Source organism: Pezoporus occidentalis, unplaced genomic scaffold (genome assembly GCF_034315485.1).
Source record: "Pezoporus occidentalis ecotype Australia unplaced genomic scaffold, CSIRO_AGI_Poc_V1 ctg3, whole genome shotgun sequence".
In the NCBI taxonomy this organism is placed as follows: Eukaryota; Metazoa; Chordata; class Aves; order Psittaciformes; family Psittacidae; genus Pezoporus; species Pezoporus occidentalis.
This window is the reverse complement of record NW_026914940.1, coordinates 20846080-20860648: the sequence shown is the minus strand read 5'-3', so window position 1 is coordinate 20860648 and position 14569 is coordinate 20846080. Positions and strand designations below refer to the sequence as shown.

General features: G+C 36.7%; 1 protein-coding gene across 8 annotated transcripts in view; it reads left to right on the top strand.

The window, feature by feature from the left end:
• VPS13B (vacuolar protein sorting 13 homolog B) overlaps window positions 1–14569 on the top strand; it is a 439567-nt gene that overhangs the window by 332949 nt on the left and 92049 nt on the right. For all 8 annotated transcript variants that reach the window (XM_062627313.1, XM_062627314.1, XM_062627315.1 and 5 more), the window contains one exon: window positions 10482–10889. In XM_062627313.1, the coding sequence (XP_062483297.1) occupies window positions 10482–10889 (408 nt within the window). The remainder of the gene's footprint in view (window positions 1–10481; window positions 10890–14569) is intronic.

The window sequence follows — 14569 nt, the reverse complement described above, 5'->3', positions numbered from 1 at the left end:
GTGTTTTTGTTTTCATTCCATGAGCTTTTCATACAGCATGCTATCTAAACCCAGCTCTAGAGCAGCATTTCCTTTTTTCTCTATGTTGCTTACTACTTTAGGATCCAAGCACTATGGAAATACTAATTTATCTGCATAACCCTCCCATGGGTGGTAGAATAGTATGCCCTTGCCATTTCACAGAAGGCAACTGAGGCATAGGGAAATTAAAGGGTTTCTTGTTATATTAAGGTTACCAATTTAAAACACACAGTTTTAAAGATACTTAAAAATATAGAAATTTAGATGTTGGAAGTACAGTTCACGCTGTTCCTGGGTGCAGCAGTATCACTTCTGCATATCAGACCCCAGAACATCAAATTGAACAGTCATAGAATGAGACATACATACTTAACTGCTGACCATAAATACTGTGGTTAAGTAACCTGAAAATCCATTTCTTGCATGCAGGCAGGCAGGAACCTTGAGGAAAGAATAAAGTACATGAACAACCTCCTCATTGCCCCTTTTTTGTTTTTTCTGTGCTGTCTTAAATGCATCATTTAAGAGAAGATTTATAACCACCTAATAATGCAGAGCCTTTGTTACATTGATCCTTATGTGGCTTCATTAATAAGACTTTGAACCTTCAGACCTATAATCATTAGAACTGAAAAATTAATTAATAATAATAGTATATTTTCATTCTAGTCATAACCAGCACAAGAGAGGTAGAGACACATACTGTCAGTGGCCTTTTGGACACTGCTGCTAGATTGGTTTTCTTTTATCCATCCTTTCCTTTTCCTCCCTCTCCCCCAGTTCTTCTTTCCTCTCTCCCCATATCTGTCAGATTCCCATATTCCCAGGTCCTTCTCCTGTGCATTCCTCTTTCCTCAAGATTCTCACTGTAATTTCTTGGCTCAGCCTGTATATTTCATTTATTACACGCTTGAAGGTGTTTCCCTGTTGCTCTCTTGTCAGTGAGACAGACTTCTAACTAAACTAGCAAACTTGGGAGTTGTACCAGCTTGCAAAGTATATTCACAAGTAGCCTAAGTGTCTACCCCATTCTCAGCAATTCAGTCAGATCTCGAATCGGTGTTAAATCTCTCCCCTCCATGGTATTTGGCTAAATAGAGAACCAAAAACCCATAAATTAATGCATCATAAACTTCAGTCTACTTCTTCTCACAAAGCAGATAAAACTTCAGAGATTTCCTTTAGGATCTCTTCTTAGCCAAAATGCCTTTTTTTTAATTTTTTTTTTTTTTTTTGCTGCTGATTGGAACTATGATTACGCAGGATTCAACAGTAATTAGCCTGAATTTTAATGAAGTGTTTTGCTGCTGTAATATAGCAAAACAGCTCTGCATTCCTTTGCAGATTTTTCTGAACTCAGCTGTTGCCACTATGAGATCCTCGTCAAATAAACTAACCTTTACCAAGAAGCATTCCTTGGGGGCTGGAGATTTCACTGGATGAGTAATGATAGGCGCTTTCTGCATGTGATTGCGTCAGAACAGCACATGCAAAGAGTTATGAAAGCTTGACAGCTCCTCAGCAGGCTACTGGAAAACAAGTTACTAACCCTCCTTAGGGGGAAGAAGTCCTCTAACCACAACTTCTTCCATGGTGAGGTAGCTTGGCCGTCAACAAGCCTGGAGAAAGTGTCCGCTTCGCCAGATCCTAACTAAGCTGGCTGTTGTTCATTGAGGACAAGAACCTCAGCAGAACTCCTGAGAGCTCTTCTAATGTCATCAGACAAATGATATTTGTGATGGGAGATATCACAGTTAATAAATTGAATAAATAAAGGCACTTCTGGATTATGCTTATGCTGCAGGACTGAAAGGTGTACTCTTTCTTGGTGAACATTTGGCAAATAATGGTGCTGCTAACTATATATTTTCTAAGGACATACTCCGTGTTTTCATAGTTGTTCATGCATGTGCGTTTTATAACTGCGGAAAGTAAATTACTAAGATGCAGTGGATGCACCAGTAGGTGCTACCTGTTGGGTAGAGCTGATCTCCTGTTCTGAGAAGTCAGTATATGTGATGACAGCTGTGCCTAGGCAGACAAAAATCTGGATGTAGCAGTTGGAATAACTATACAGTTTTCTGTATGTATTTTAAGAGTGCAAAGTTCAGGGGTTTAATTTTAATGTAATTTTTCTTACAAAATACATTGTCGCTGTGCTGAGGTTAAATTTCCAAATGCAGCAATCAATCATGACTGTTTTATGATGCAAACTACCTTGCGAGCAGTTGAAAGAAATGGGTTCCCAGTGTTTGCTGTGTTAGATAAAACCAGTACTCCTTGTAAATAGTTTGTTAGCTGAAGTAAATAAGTAGATAGTGTTCCATAGAAAAATAGTATGGTTTCACCACACAGAAAACCAGGTTGTTAGTCCGTATTAGCTCAGAGATCAAAAAACTACAGCAAGTAGCAAAACTTGGAAATCACTAATTAAATGAGAATAACAGGATACATTAATGCACTTCTTGCCACATGAGTTGATTATTTTGTACATTTTTGGCAACTAAAGAAAAATGATATTCCAGATTTAAGGTAATAGGATCCTAGGAGAAATAAGCATTCATCATCAAGCCTGTGGGAACAGACCTCAACTTTAACCCCACAGTGTATTAAAGGACTATTCTTTCTCTTTCTACAGTAACTAATTATTTAAAATTTTTTAAATTCCATCTACATGAGTTTACATTGCCCTCTTTTATATTCAGTCTCTTACTGGATTGTACATCTAATTCTTGTTGAATACGTAAGTGAGCTATTTATTGCTTCAGCATTAGATGTTATTCATTAGGTGAAGAACAAATATGACCATCTTGTTTTAATAGGTTTTGAAAATTTATTCACTTTGCCCTCTAGTCTTTTCGTTGGATTTATTTTTTTAATCAACTGTGCTTCTTGGCTATAAAAGCTGTCTTTTTGATGCGTTCTTTGTGCATGCAAATGATACAGAACATGTTCATGTAAGTGCAGCTTCATACAAATCACCTTAAAATACTTACACGCGCAAAATATGGATGGTTTATGCCAAAGTCCTCTTCCCTCAGTAGTTTCTTGGGAAGACTGCACAGCGTGAAATAACTGCAGTCCTTGATACTTCACCTTTGGAAATAATTTCTACAGAAGAAACTATCCAGGCAAACTAAACAATGCCGTGCCCCACTGAAAGATAAAGTGAGAACTAGGGGGGCCCGGGGGATTGCTCTGTCTTGGCAGTCCCTCCGTGGCAGCATTTGGACGCCATGGGGGGCACAGCGCTGGATGTAGGGTTGTGCATAAAAAGCAGCAAACAGAACTGCACCATGGCACTCTCTCTCCAGCTTTTCTCCCCCCTTGTTTGCCGAGGCAACAATTGGATCCATTAGCAAGGTCAGTGGTTTGGAGAAACCTGGAAAATAGCAGCTACCAGAAACCCACTATAATAATATCTCCAGCAGGTGATAGATTAGTTGGAACAAATTGGAACCATTGCACTTCAGCAATCCTGGTTTCTTTCAAGCTGTTTTAAAAATGTCGTCATTTTAATACACAATATCAGCCCTGCGGAACAGTCCACAGCAGGTTAATTTGAATCATATGATGTATCACTGCCCTCAGCTGACATGAGCTCCATTCCATGTGTGAAGCCATAATAAATCCATTCCCAACCGAGGCAAATTCCCTGTGAGAAGGTGAACTAATCCAGGCCTCACACTGGCATGTTAGCCCTCCGTAATTGAAAGCAGGGCCACCTGTTCCCAGCACAGTTAGCCTATAGAGAGAAAATTAGCATTAGATCAGATACTTAATATATTGAAAAATTATTCATACTACTTGCAAGTTCAGCTGTGGGCTGCTTAGCATGACATCATATATAAATCTAGGAATGTGCCCACTTGATCCCAGTTTAACAGTTTTGTTAACCATGGTGTTTGTTAACTTTGAAATGAGAATTTTTTGATTTAATGAGAGCTGACACGTGAGAAGGGAACTGGCCAGGGTGCAGACTTTTCTAATTAACTCTGGGTCATTTGCAAAACTTTTGAGCTTTCTAGTAGGTTTTTCTTTTCCCTTTGCTCTTTTGCAAACAAGGTTTTAAAGCGCTGACACTGTAGCCATGAAATGATATTTATTTGATTAAGAGGGCAAAGAGAAATATTCCAAACAGGTGTAGCAGCCTGTAGGTATTGCCTTGGTTTTGACACATCTGTTGTCTGTAGTATCAGTGTATTAATGTACCTTTCTAAAAGCAGTGTCTGCAACAGTTACTTTAAATTTAGTTTCTTAGACTTCTAAGTACTAGAAATGAAACCTGCACACCAAAGCCACATGGATAACTTGGAAAATATTTTATTGGTGTATTTCCAGTGTATTGGCATTCTTTTAAAACTTATTTCAAGCATTTGCTCATTTTTCTGAAATCCTCTCATCCCCTCCCCCCCCCCCCCTCCCCCGTGTATGTCTTAATATAGATGTGTTATTTGGCAGCTAAGCAGATAATACAGAGTTAGTACTTATGGGTTCATTTCCATAAACATGCTCCATGACCTGGAACAATTTATTTTTTCTCACTGTAGTGTGCTTCAACTTCCCTGACTCTCTGAGAATTAGCATTGCCCTTAGCTGGGGTATTCATTTCACAGTACAGTTTTTGGCCTCACCACGCAATCCTTAACACACTTCTGTATTGTATTTGGTAGTTGCATAGTTGTTTAATTTCAGTCAACATCCTGTGAATAGCAGTAGCCCTCCATCATTTATGAATGGTATTTTTGGTCTTCTCGACCTAAAACAATTTGTTTTGGTTCAGTTGTGACCGTTTAAAAAAATTAATAGACTAACATCACTCTGACCCTTGTCCAAGGTCTCAAGCCCAGCTACTGGCTAGCTAGAGCTGTTAATGTTTCAGTGTCACCTTCACATCATGTGGATGACATACTAGATCATGGAAGCAGGAGCTGTTACTGCTGAGGACATCCCTCATGGCTCAAGTTGATGAAGCTCCCATAAGGCTTTAGTTTGCCATATTGGCATTAGAGAGCTGCTTCCTTGGGGCTGCAGCACACAGACAGCAGTAGGTAGAAATACTGAGTAGTGACTACCAGCCTCCCCCAGACTAATTGGCATCTGTCTCACAGAAGCAGAATACAAGATGGACTGCAGATGGCCTCTGAAGCCTTGTCTCAAGTTTCTTCCTTCTTTTCCCTTGATCCAAATTGGGAATGATGAATTAGAGGATAAAAACAATTCGTTTGGATTCTTCTTGCTTTTCAATTTCTTTTAATTTGTCTTTCTTTTGATGCCTGACTAGGGACAATTGAGAACAGTACAGCAAGTCTTTTCTTTACATGTCTCTCTCTTTCCTATTTTTATAAATTTAATTTTTGCAATTCAGCCATTTCCCTGTTACTGAAGGGCCACCCTGACTCCAAATCAGAATCAGGGCTCAAGATTACCTTTACCTTCCTCAGATTTCCTCTGTTTAAACTCTCTACATCAGGATGGGTGGCTCCCGGAGAAAGAATGTTACTGGTGGTAAAATGTTCCGTGTCTGTTGTGTGCTCTTCTACTGTTTAGGATTAGGAAATTCAACCCTCCTAAGAGTTTAGGGCAAATAGTAGTTTCTTTTATAGCACTACGATTTATTAAGAATTTTAATATTTTACAGTCTTCTTGGGGTAGGGGAGAGCAAGACCCATGTCCAACTTGAGGACAACAGACCTGAACTTTTCTATATTAGGTGTAAGAAATAAAAGATCTACTGGAGAATGAGGGTTATGGGAAGTGAACAAATTTTTGGAAAATGCCATATTTTTCTCTCTTATGGTTCAGCATTTCTCATAGTCTGTGGAAAGATCCCAATCTTATAAATAAAGTTTATAAATAATTTTAATGGAGTTTACTTTCTGGTTTTTCAAATTCAGAGTATACTATGATAGTTTATTAGTCATAGAAATAGTTACCTGGTGTACATTAACTTATGGGATATATTAGAATAAACTCACCGACTTTAGTAAGAGCTGGGATTGACCTAATGCAACTTGCTAGGAGCTCTGTTATTTTTGTGTTGCTTATTCATTCATAGCCCACCAAATAAAAAGTCCTTTTGAGTAATATCATTTACCCCAAGTTCACAGAATAAAATTGTACCTTCACAGTACAAATCTGAATGTTATGGAGAACAAGAGTAAAATACTCATAACCCTGAAATTTTTTATCTGCAGCTCTGAGTAATAAAACGACAAAGAAATTGTTTCAGACAGAAGTTTCAGAGTGCTGCTCGTAGGTTTTCTTTTATAGATGTTATGATTTTGTTCAAACAGGCCATATTGAATCCATTGAGTTTTTTGTAATAGATTTCAAAATACATAATAAATGTAAGTAATATGATGACTAATGGGTCAAGTGAAGTTGGAACTTTTTAAATGAGAAAATAGCTGGAAACGGTTTTCAGGAAACTATTCCAGTTTATTTTTTGGTCCCCCACAAGGTGTACATTAACATAAACTCCATAGAATCGCCTCTGGGACCTGAATTCCCTCTCTGATTTCATTATTGCAACGTGATTCTTTTCCTTTCACTGTTAAGTCATCTCCTGGTGTGGTGCGAGCATATAATAAGTGTAATTTATTTACATTTATCTAATCTCCTTTTAACTCAATAGTTATTTCATCATTCTGTTTCCTAGTAGCTGTTCAGAAAGTTGTGAAGGGTAATTAGAAACTAATAATTGACAGACATGGATTTACTGGATAATCTAAAAAGTTGTAGCGAAGAAAACGAAAGAAAGACAAGTCAAAATCTACATTCAAATGCTACACTGTAATTAAAAAAAAAAAAAAGAGCTTTGAAGCTTTGATATCATGATATCATCTAGTTCAGTCTGATGTAAACATAACCAGAAATAACTCACTTGAATGCAATCTTTACAAGCACAGTAATTTCTTTACTATTTATTTGCTGGAAATACATAACATCAGCTGGGGGAGGGGGGAGTTACTGCTATTATGTATTATGTCTTAAATCTGAAGAAAGCATTGGGCTGTAATTGTGGTATCCAGTCACTGGTAGCCAAAGAAGAGACTGATGTAATTGAGGAGTTAAAGGCAGCTTTGAGCTACCTTTTGCCCTGTCCCAATTTTCATGTAATTTTGGACAATTCAATGACTTGTTTGTATTATAGGAACCTGTGTTTTCCTAGTGGTACAGAATCTTTACAGTGTTCTGTGATGTCCTTCCCAAGGTGCTTAACATCATCTAAAAAGGCTGGTACCCTTGGATTTTGAACCCTGGAAATGTTATTCTAGCTGCATCTAGGTGACCCTTTACATCATAACATCTTAGTTCATTTTGAATGAATGGAGAAGCTGCTGTACATCTGTCTTCATCATCTGCTATAAATAGCTCTTCACATTTCAACAGTTTTCACTGTTTCTGTGCATTAAATATGCTTTCTTAGAAGAAATGTTAAATTTTCTCTTATAGTGCTAAGTGTAAAGCAGGACAAAAACTAGAAAAATGTTGATTGCTCAGTTGGATTTTTATTTTTTTTGAACGTTTTACTTAAAATGCCAAAGAATCTCCTTACATAATCTTTCCCCAGTTGTGAGAATAACCTGTGTCACTATGAGATAGATAGTTAAAATATTTGCATTGACAGATCCAGAATTACATTTTCTGCAGTTATCCGTGTGTCTGCCACCGCCTTCAGTCACGGCTGATGCACTAGGTAATAGTAACAACTTAAGACAAATCTTTGTCAAGTTATCAGTCATGACAGCATTTTTCTGTGTAACATGTACAGCTTCCAAACAGAAAACAGGGAACTCATTTGCATTTCTCTGGTGTCCTAGTGTCCATTTTTTATTGCTCTCTTGTTTATGGAAACAAGTGACTAACAGCAGTGATAAACCACAGGCTAGGACAGGAGGTGCCGTATGCTTGTTCCACTGGTGAGCTTCTCCAGAGCCCTGCGTCTTCCTCCTCCTCTGTCTTGAGGAAGCCCAAGAGAGAACTGCTGCTCTCATATTCATCTCCTTTTAAATCTTTCTCAATCACTTTACTCTCTGGCTTTAGCTTGGCATTTGGTCTGTCAACTTACATCTGATTGGTTTGGGGTTTAGAATCATAGGTTGTCGGGGTTTTGTTGTTTTTTCCTCTTTTGGGCAATATTGCCATAAGTACATAAGAAAGTGTTTGCAATAAAATGCGCCACTGACAAAGCAGTTAGATGTGAAAGATGTATCACGAAGCAATAAGGGTCCTTTTCCTCTGTTTACAAACTTAATTCTGTAGCAAAGCCAAGAACATCTGTTTTATTCCTGTGTTACTACGTCACTAATGGACAAAATTAAGCTGATAAAGGATTTGTTTTGAAAGTGCCTAAATGGTTCAGAAGCCCAAATCCTAGTGCAGTTTGGATTTCAGACTTGGGTAATTTTAAAAATGCTGCTTATTTGTTTGTTGGGTTTTTGTTTATTTTTAAAACATTTAATTAGAATAACACTACTTTCCATTTGAGTATCATAATTAAATAAATATCATAATGTCACGTGGGTGTTCAGTTTCTTTGTGTCTCCTTTCTCCACTCAAAGGGAGGAGAGAACCCGTGATGTGTGCAAAAAGGCAGGGGAGACTTGGGGTATTCTTTACTGCCAAGAAGGGTGGAGAGATTTTCAAAAGTGTTATGACATTTCTCTTCCCTTGGTTTTAATTAAAAATATCAGTGCATAAGCATTTTGAAAAATCTTCCAAGTTGATCATGTGTGGATTTTGGATGCCTAAAGGTCTGTTCTCTTGTAATGTCCAGCTTCCTAGCTTTGATGTTTGCCTTTTTACTAGGCCCATGCATTAGCAAGTGTCTTGCCACAGTTCCTAGTTCAGCATGGAAGACTTTAACACAAGAGAAAGCATTTTCAGAAAACCGTTAATTAAAATTCTAAGTTAAAATAGATTTTTAGTCTTAAATTTCAGTTATCTGTGGCTTGTGGAATACTACAGACTTCTTTTTTAAGATTGCTGGGGGTTTTTTAGTGCAGCTGTAATAAATCCTATATGCCCATTAGTAAGTTGCACTTACCGTTGTAGAAAAAAATGCTAGTTTATAATTCAGAGACTTACGTGTTAAGATACCAAAGAATCTAACTGAAATTTAGAACCCCACAGATATTTGGGGGGTCAGAAAAGTGCTTTGTCCTGTGCCTGGGACTCTCTGAAGTATAAACCTACACTTAAGAACAGCTCTGAAACTCTGCTCCTGCAGCCCTACCATTGTTTTGAAAACTTCTAATTTACCTAAAGAGTGGGAGAATTGAGCTCATCAGTTTGCATCTACAGGAAGGGTAGAATGTGATCCTGGACAACTTGAAACTAGGTCCTAATTTTGGTGAAATACTTATTAATCTGTGCAAAACCTTGAACAAACAGTGTTTCTCAAATACATCTATAGTGAAACTTGAAGCTAAGTAGTGAACATTTAATCTAGCTTAGATATGTGCACAGAATTTTAATCATTGTGGGTTCTTGGGGGTGGGGCAATGGGAATGAAATAGGAAAGTGAAAAGCAAACCTTTTCCCCCTGCCCAGGGTAGCTGTCTCATTGCTGGCTGAATTTGAAATGAAGACTTTTTAAAGCTAAGTTAAAGCTGGATTTCCGTAATGAAGTGTAATGTACTGATAAAAAAGTAGTTAGCACAGAAGGGAGTTTCAACCGTCATAAAATCCTGCTTCCCATCTGTGAAATGATCTTGGTAATTGCAACATCTCAACTACTACAATGTCACTTTTGTCGATGTTGTTCATGTTAATTGTGATTTCTAAAAATTCTGTGAGATTTTAAACAGTCTGGGAAGTACTAAAATCCTTTACTAAGGAGACAAAGAACATTTTGAAAATATTAGGTTATTCCAATCTCCCTGGAAAACAAAGAAATCTCACCATACATTGGCTTTTATATTTGACTTTTTTTCACATTTCATCATGAAAATGCATTGAAGAATACTGCATGTTAGCTGTATAGAAAACAATGGAATATACATGTTACTCATTTAAATGTGTTTAAAATGTTTGCTGTTGGCTTTGGAGTTCAGTCAAATAGTTTTACTGGATGCAAAACTCAAGAGAATGTGAAGTATATTTTCATTCTGACACAAAAGGACTAATGTGTTTACCCTCCTACACGCTCAGATAAAGTGTGTGTCTTTCAGATAGCTGTGGTGATCCCTGGGTAGAAACAGAGAAATAAGATCCACATTGTGATATGTTTTTTCCTTTAAAACTGTGTTTTGTGAAGATTCCTTGTAGTATTTTTCATGATGTTTTAATTCAGATTTATTAAAAAAGTTAGTTTCATTATGTTTTAACAGTCAGTCCTTTTCATGAAACTTGGTAGAAATAATGTTATCCCGATGAAATGACTAATATTTTTACATTGCTTGAATAATTGCACTATAGCATTTCATATTTTTTTCTCCAACTCTCTCCTACAGCTGACATAAATGTGGACATATCAAAACCTTTGAAAGCAAATCTCAGTTTTGCCAGACTTGATCAAATAAACCAGTTTTTGAAGAAAATCATAACCACAAATGATGATGAACCCAGGAAGGAGGCTGACCCATCAGCTGGCATTATTCCAGACGAGAATGCCACTTCAATAACCAGAAATCCCGGTACAAGGGATGTGCTACCTGCAGCGCACACCCACGCTGTGCAGAAAGCTTCAGTACAAGAAAAGTTATGGCAAGCCCTTTCCTGCTTCCAGAAAATTTCTATTCACACCGTTCAAATGGTTGTTTCGATGGAAACCGTCCCGCATCCCTGTAAACCTTGTTTGTTACTCTCCGTATCAAACCTCAGAGGGAGCCTGAATGTTAAAAGTGGACATAAAACTGCAGGTAAGAGGTTTTGAAAGCTGCAAGTGCTACTGATTTGTTCAAGTGTTGGCCTAGTTACCATTTTAAACTGCGGGGCTTTGAGAGGAACTCCTCTAGCTAACATCGTAAATCCACAACAGAAAATAACAAATCCCTGACTGACTCCATTTCCTTTCAGTAAGGCAGCACTCAGGAGTGCTTAATTTTGTAGTTAATATCCCTCATCTTGTAATTACTAATTCATTGATGGAATTCTGGCTGGAATAGTGGTTATAAGAACCACTATTCTGGTATTCTGATAATTCAGCACATACTTCAAAGGGCAACATTTTGATGGTTTTCACTCTACAATTACATTTTCTTGTTAGGACCCTATATTCCTGCTTACAAAGATACAAAAATAATTTTCAGAGCCCTGAGATATTCTTCTATGTAAATGTTGGGCCATACTGTTACTCTTCTTCAGGTTTGTGAACTTTTCAATTTTTACATGCTTCCTCTGCACAGCTGAGAATCACCCAGGGAAAATGGGCGCTCTGGCCTCATTACTGCAGAACTGCAAGGAAACTTTACGCCTTGGGTAACAGGATACCAGAGTCATTTAAAATGAAGACATTTTGTGTGTCTTTGTAAAATCTTTTATTAGTCTTTTAATAAAATTAATAAGATGGTACATTTACATGATGTGGAGATGAGCCAGATGTAGGTAGTTGGCAGAACAGCTTGCAAGGTAAAATGGTCTGTAGCTGAGAGGAACAAGTTTTAAGCCAAGCAAGGTGGTGATTTATTTCTTTTTCATTAGAAATATTTCTCCTCAGGCCAGCAAGTTTTAGTGTTTCTTTATTGTTTTAAAAGTTAAAAATGAAAAATTTAAGGTTCATAGGACATGAAAGCCTGTGAATGTGCTGGAGCCTGAAACTCTCGATTTATCCATAAACAAACAGCAGTGCAGGCAGGAGCAGTGCCTGCGTTCCCACGCTTTTCCAATCGAATTGCAATCTAGCATAGAAAGCAATGCAACTGAGTAAAAGGCCTTTCTAATGTCCTTTAAATAGTTCTAGTTTTCATTCTGTGTAATAATCCTCTTTCCTTCTACATCTTCCCTCTATCATTTATACATTATCTGTCCCGTGGTACATTTTGGTGTCCACAGCAAGCTTCGATATATCAAAGCCAAGCCTGTTCTGTCTGTACTATAAAGCAGTTTGGCAAACTCAGCAGTGTATATCACTTACCCTGGAGTTTTTCATCCTCCCAGGAGAAGGACATACCTTGTCTTGCACATTAAGCCTCAGAAATATTCTGCTACGAAGTTCTGCTTTTTAATTCTTCTGGCAGTCTGAGGAAGCCAGTCTTTATTTTTCATGTCACAAGCTATGCATGAATCTTCAGTATGTTTGCAGTCTGGCAAGCATTATTAAGTAAAGCAATACTGATGCTGAATCTAATGAAAATGGAAATCAGTCATTCTATATGAATAACTTATGATGAGACAGTAAGTAGACATCAGCAGACTTTTTTCACATTTTTTCCAGTTGAAGTTGCCTTATCTTTGCTTTATGAAAAGAAAATACTTGTGCATGAGGTTTTGCGTGTTATTATGGTGGAGCAGTAAATTGTTCTAAGTGTCAAGAAGTGCAAGACACTTTCACAAAACTGACTGAAACAGTGGAAAAATCTTTTAATATTTTTTATCTTATATTTATTTATAACTATTAATTTGAATTTGAAGTGCTGATAGAAACCAAAGTGGAAATTATAACTTCAGGGAAGAAAATAAATTACTCAGTGTGAGGAAAATGATATTATAATCTGGTGTTAAAAATACATTAGAAGAATACCACAGTTACTAACAAGATTGTTTTATTATTGCAAAGAAATTATGCAAGCTAACTGAATTAAACAAGTGTAGTAGCTGTGTCTTGGAAGCAAGGAGTATTTAAATATATCAGTTCTTCACTATTTTTCTTTTTACAAAAGATTTTATAGATATACCTTTTGAGCTGAACAGGGTTAATGTCAGCTTTTTTTTATAGAACGAAACTAATACGCAAATACTTCACTGTGGCTTTGATTTTACAGTCAAATAACTATTGTGACCATCTGCAGCAGCTGCATTTTACGAATTATTTGCTGAACCAAACTAAGCACAATGACAAAAGTAGTCATCTCAGATGTACTGTTAAAACAGAGGAAGAAAAAGGAGCATTGCTTGCCTTTTGTACAGTATGGCCATCTGCTGTACAGATGTTATTATATAGAATGACTTCAGATACAATAATTGTAGAAAATTTTCATTAAAACCTCAACAATTTGCACTTGTTTACTTGAATCTGCATAACTCCCCAGTGAGACAACACAATACGCTTGGGGTTTCTTTGGTTCTCACTAGCTTTCTCTTTGATCCTTTTTGATGTGCTGACTTTAATAAACATAGTTAAAAACACTGTTCAAAAACATCTTGGAAAAAACTACAAAGGAACAATTACAGCAGTAGAAACTACTCTAATCCCTTACTTACGCAAGCTATTTTTAGTGAAATATGTTTTTTTTACACATTTTATGTGGCAGCATTTTATAAACAATGTAAATGACCCCTTTCCAGATGAGTTTTAGTGTAGGAGATGAGGTTGGTTTGTAACGAATCCTATTTGCTAGGAATTATTTAAAAAAAAACCTCGCAAGAATGTATTGTCAGCTTTTCCTCCCTTATAGGGGGAAAACAAAAGTGCGTGACCTTGTGTAATGCTTTGATTTTTTTAGCTGAAATTAAGAAGGAAGCTTACTATGTAACTTTTTTATATATAATTATCAGTTTTCCCTCTAGACTTTCCTGGTTTAATCGTGGAATCTCAAGGCCTTCTGTCTTAATTTTTCCTCTTAATTTATTATGAAAGTGAAATGATGTAGCTTCTGAAAAACGGAGGGACTAATTAGTTGAATTATTTCACTCTCAACAAAATAAATTGTAAGTGTTGAACACTTGAATTCCAGTTGGATCAAATTAAAGCACCACCATTTCTACATATCCTGCTGCACTGTTATACAACCCTAAACCTTTAGTGTGTCAAGGGATTTCATTTTTTGGACATTTTTCATGTTTTAATACAATAGTTACTTATAACAACATGGTTACTATTTCTGCTAGAATACTTATGTTCTCCTCTGTGCCTATGGTGAAATCCCAAGTATTTTGGTTTTAGTAAAGTAATACTATTGTAGAATGTGATGCAGCGTATTGGCAAAAAAAAAACCAAAACAAAATCCACTTAAAAAAATATGTATTATTCATTTTTATTAGAGGCTACCAGTATTGTTTTTCTGATACTCTTAAGGGCAGCACTTTAAGTCATACTGATGTTAAATAGAATATTTATCTGTAGTCATTTTATACTTAGTGGTTTAAAGTTGCAAATTAAAACTTGTATCCATTTTGTAAAAAGCAAATAACGGACATTTAGCTCATTTTTGGCAGTTTATATGTACTGTTGCTGAAAACTCCAGGTTCAACAACTGTTGTTAGACCTGGTTTACTTATTCCTTTCCTATGAAGTATGTGACATCTCCTACAAAGTGGCTAGAGCCCTTGAGTTCCATGTACCCAGTCAGATTTGAGATTGCTTGGTATCTCACTTGAGATACGTAGCTCACTCCAGAGCAGTCACATGCCGGTAAAGTTGAAATAATTTTTAGCAATCAAT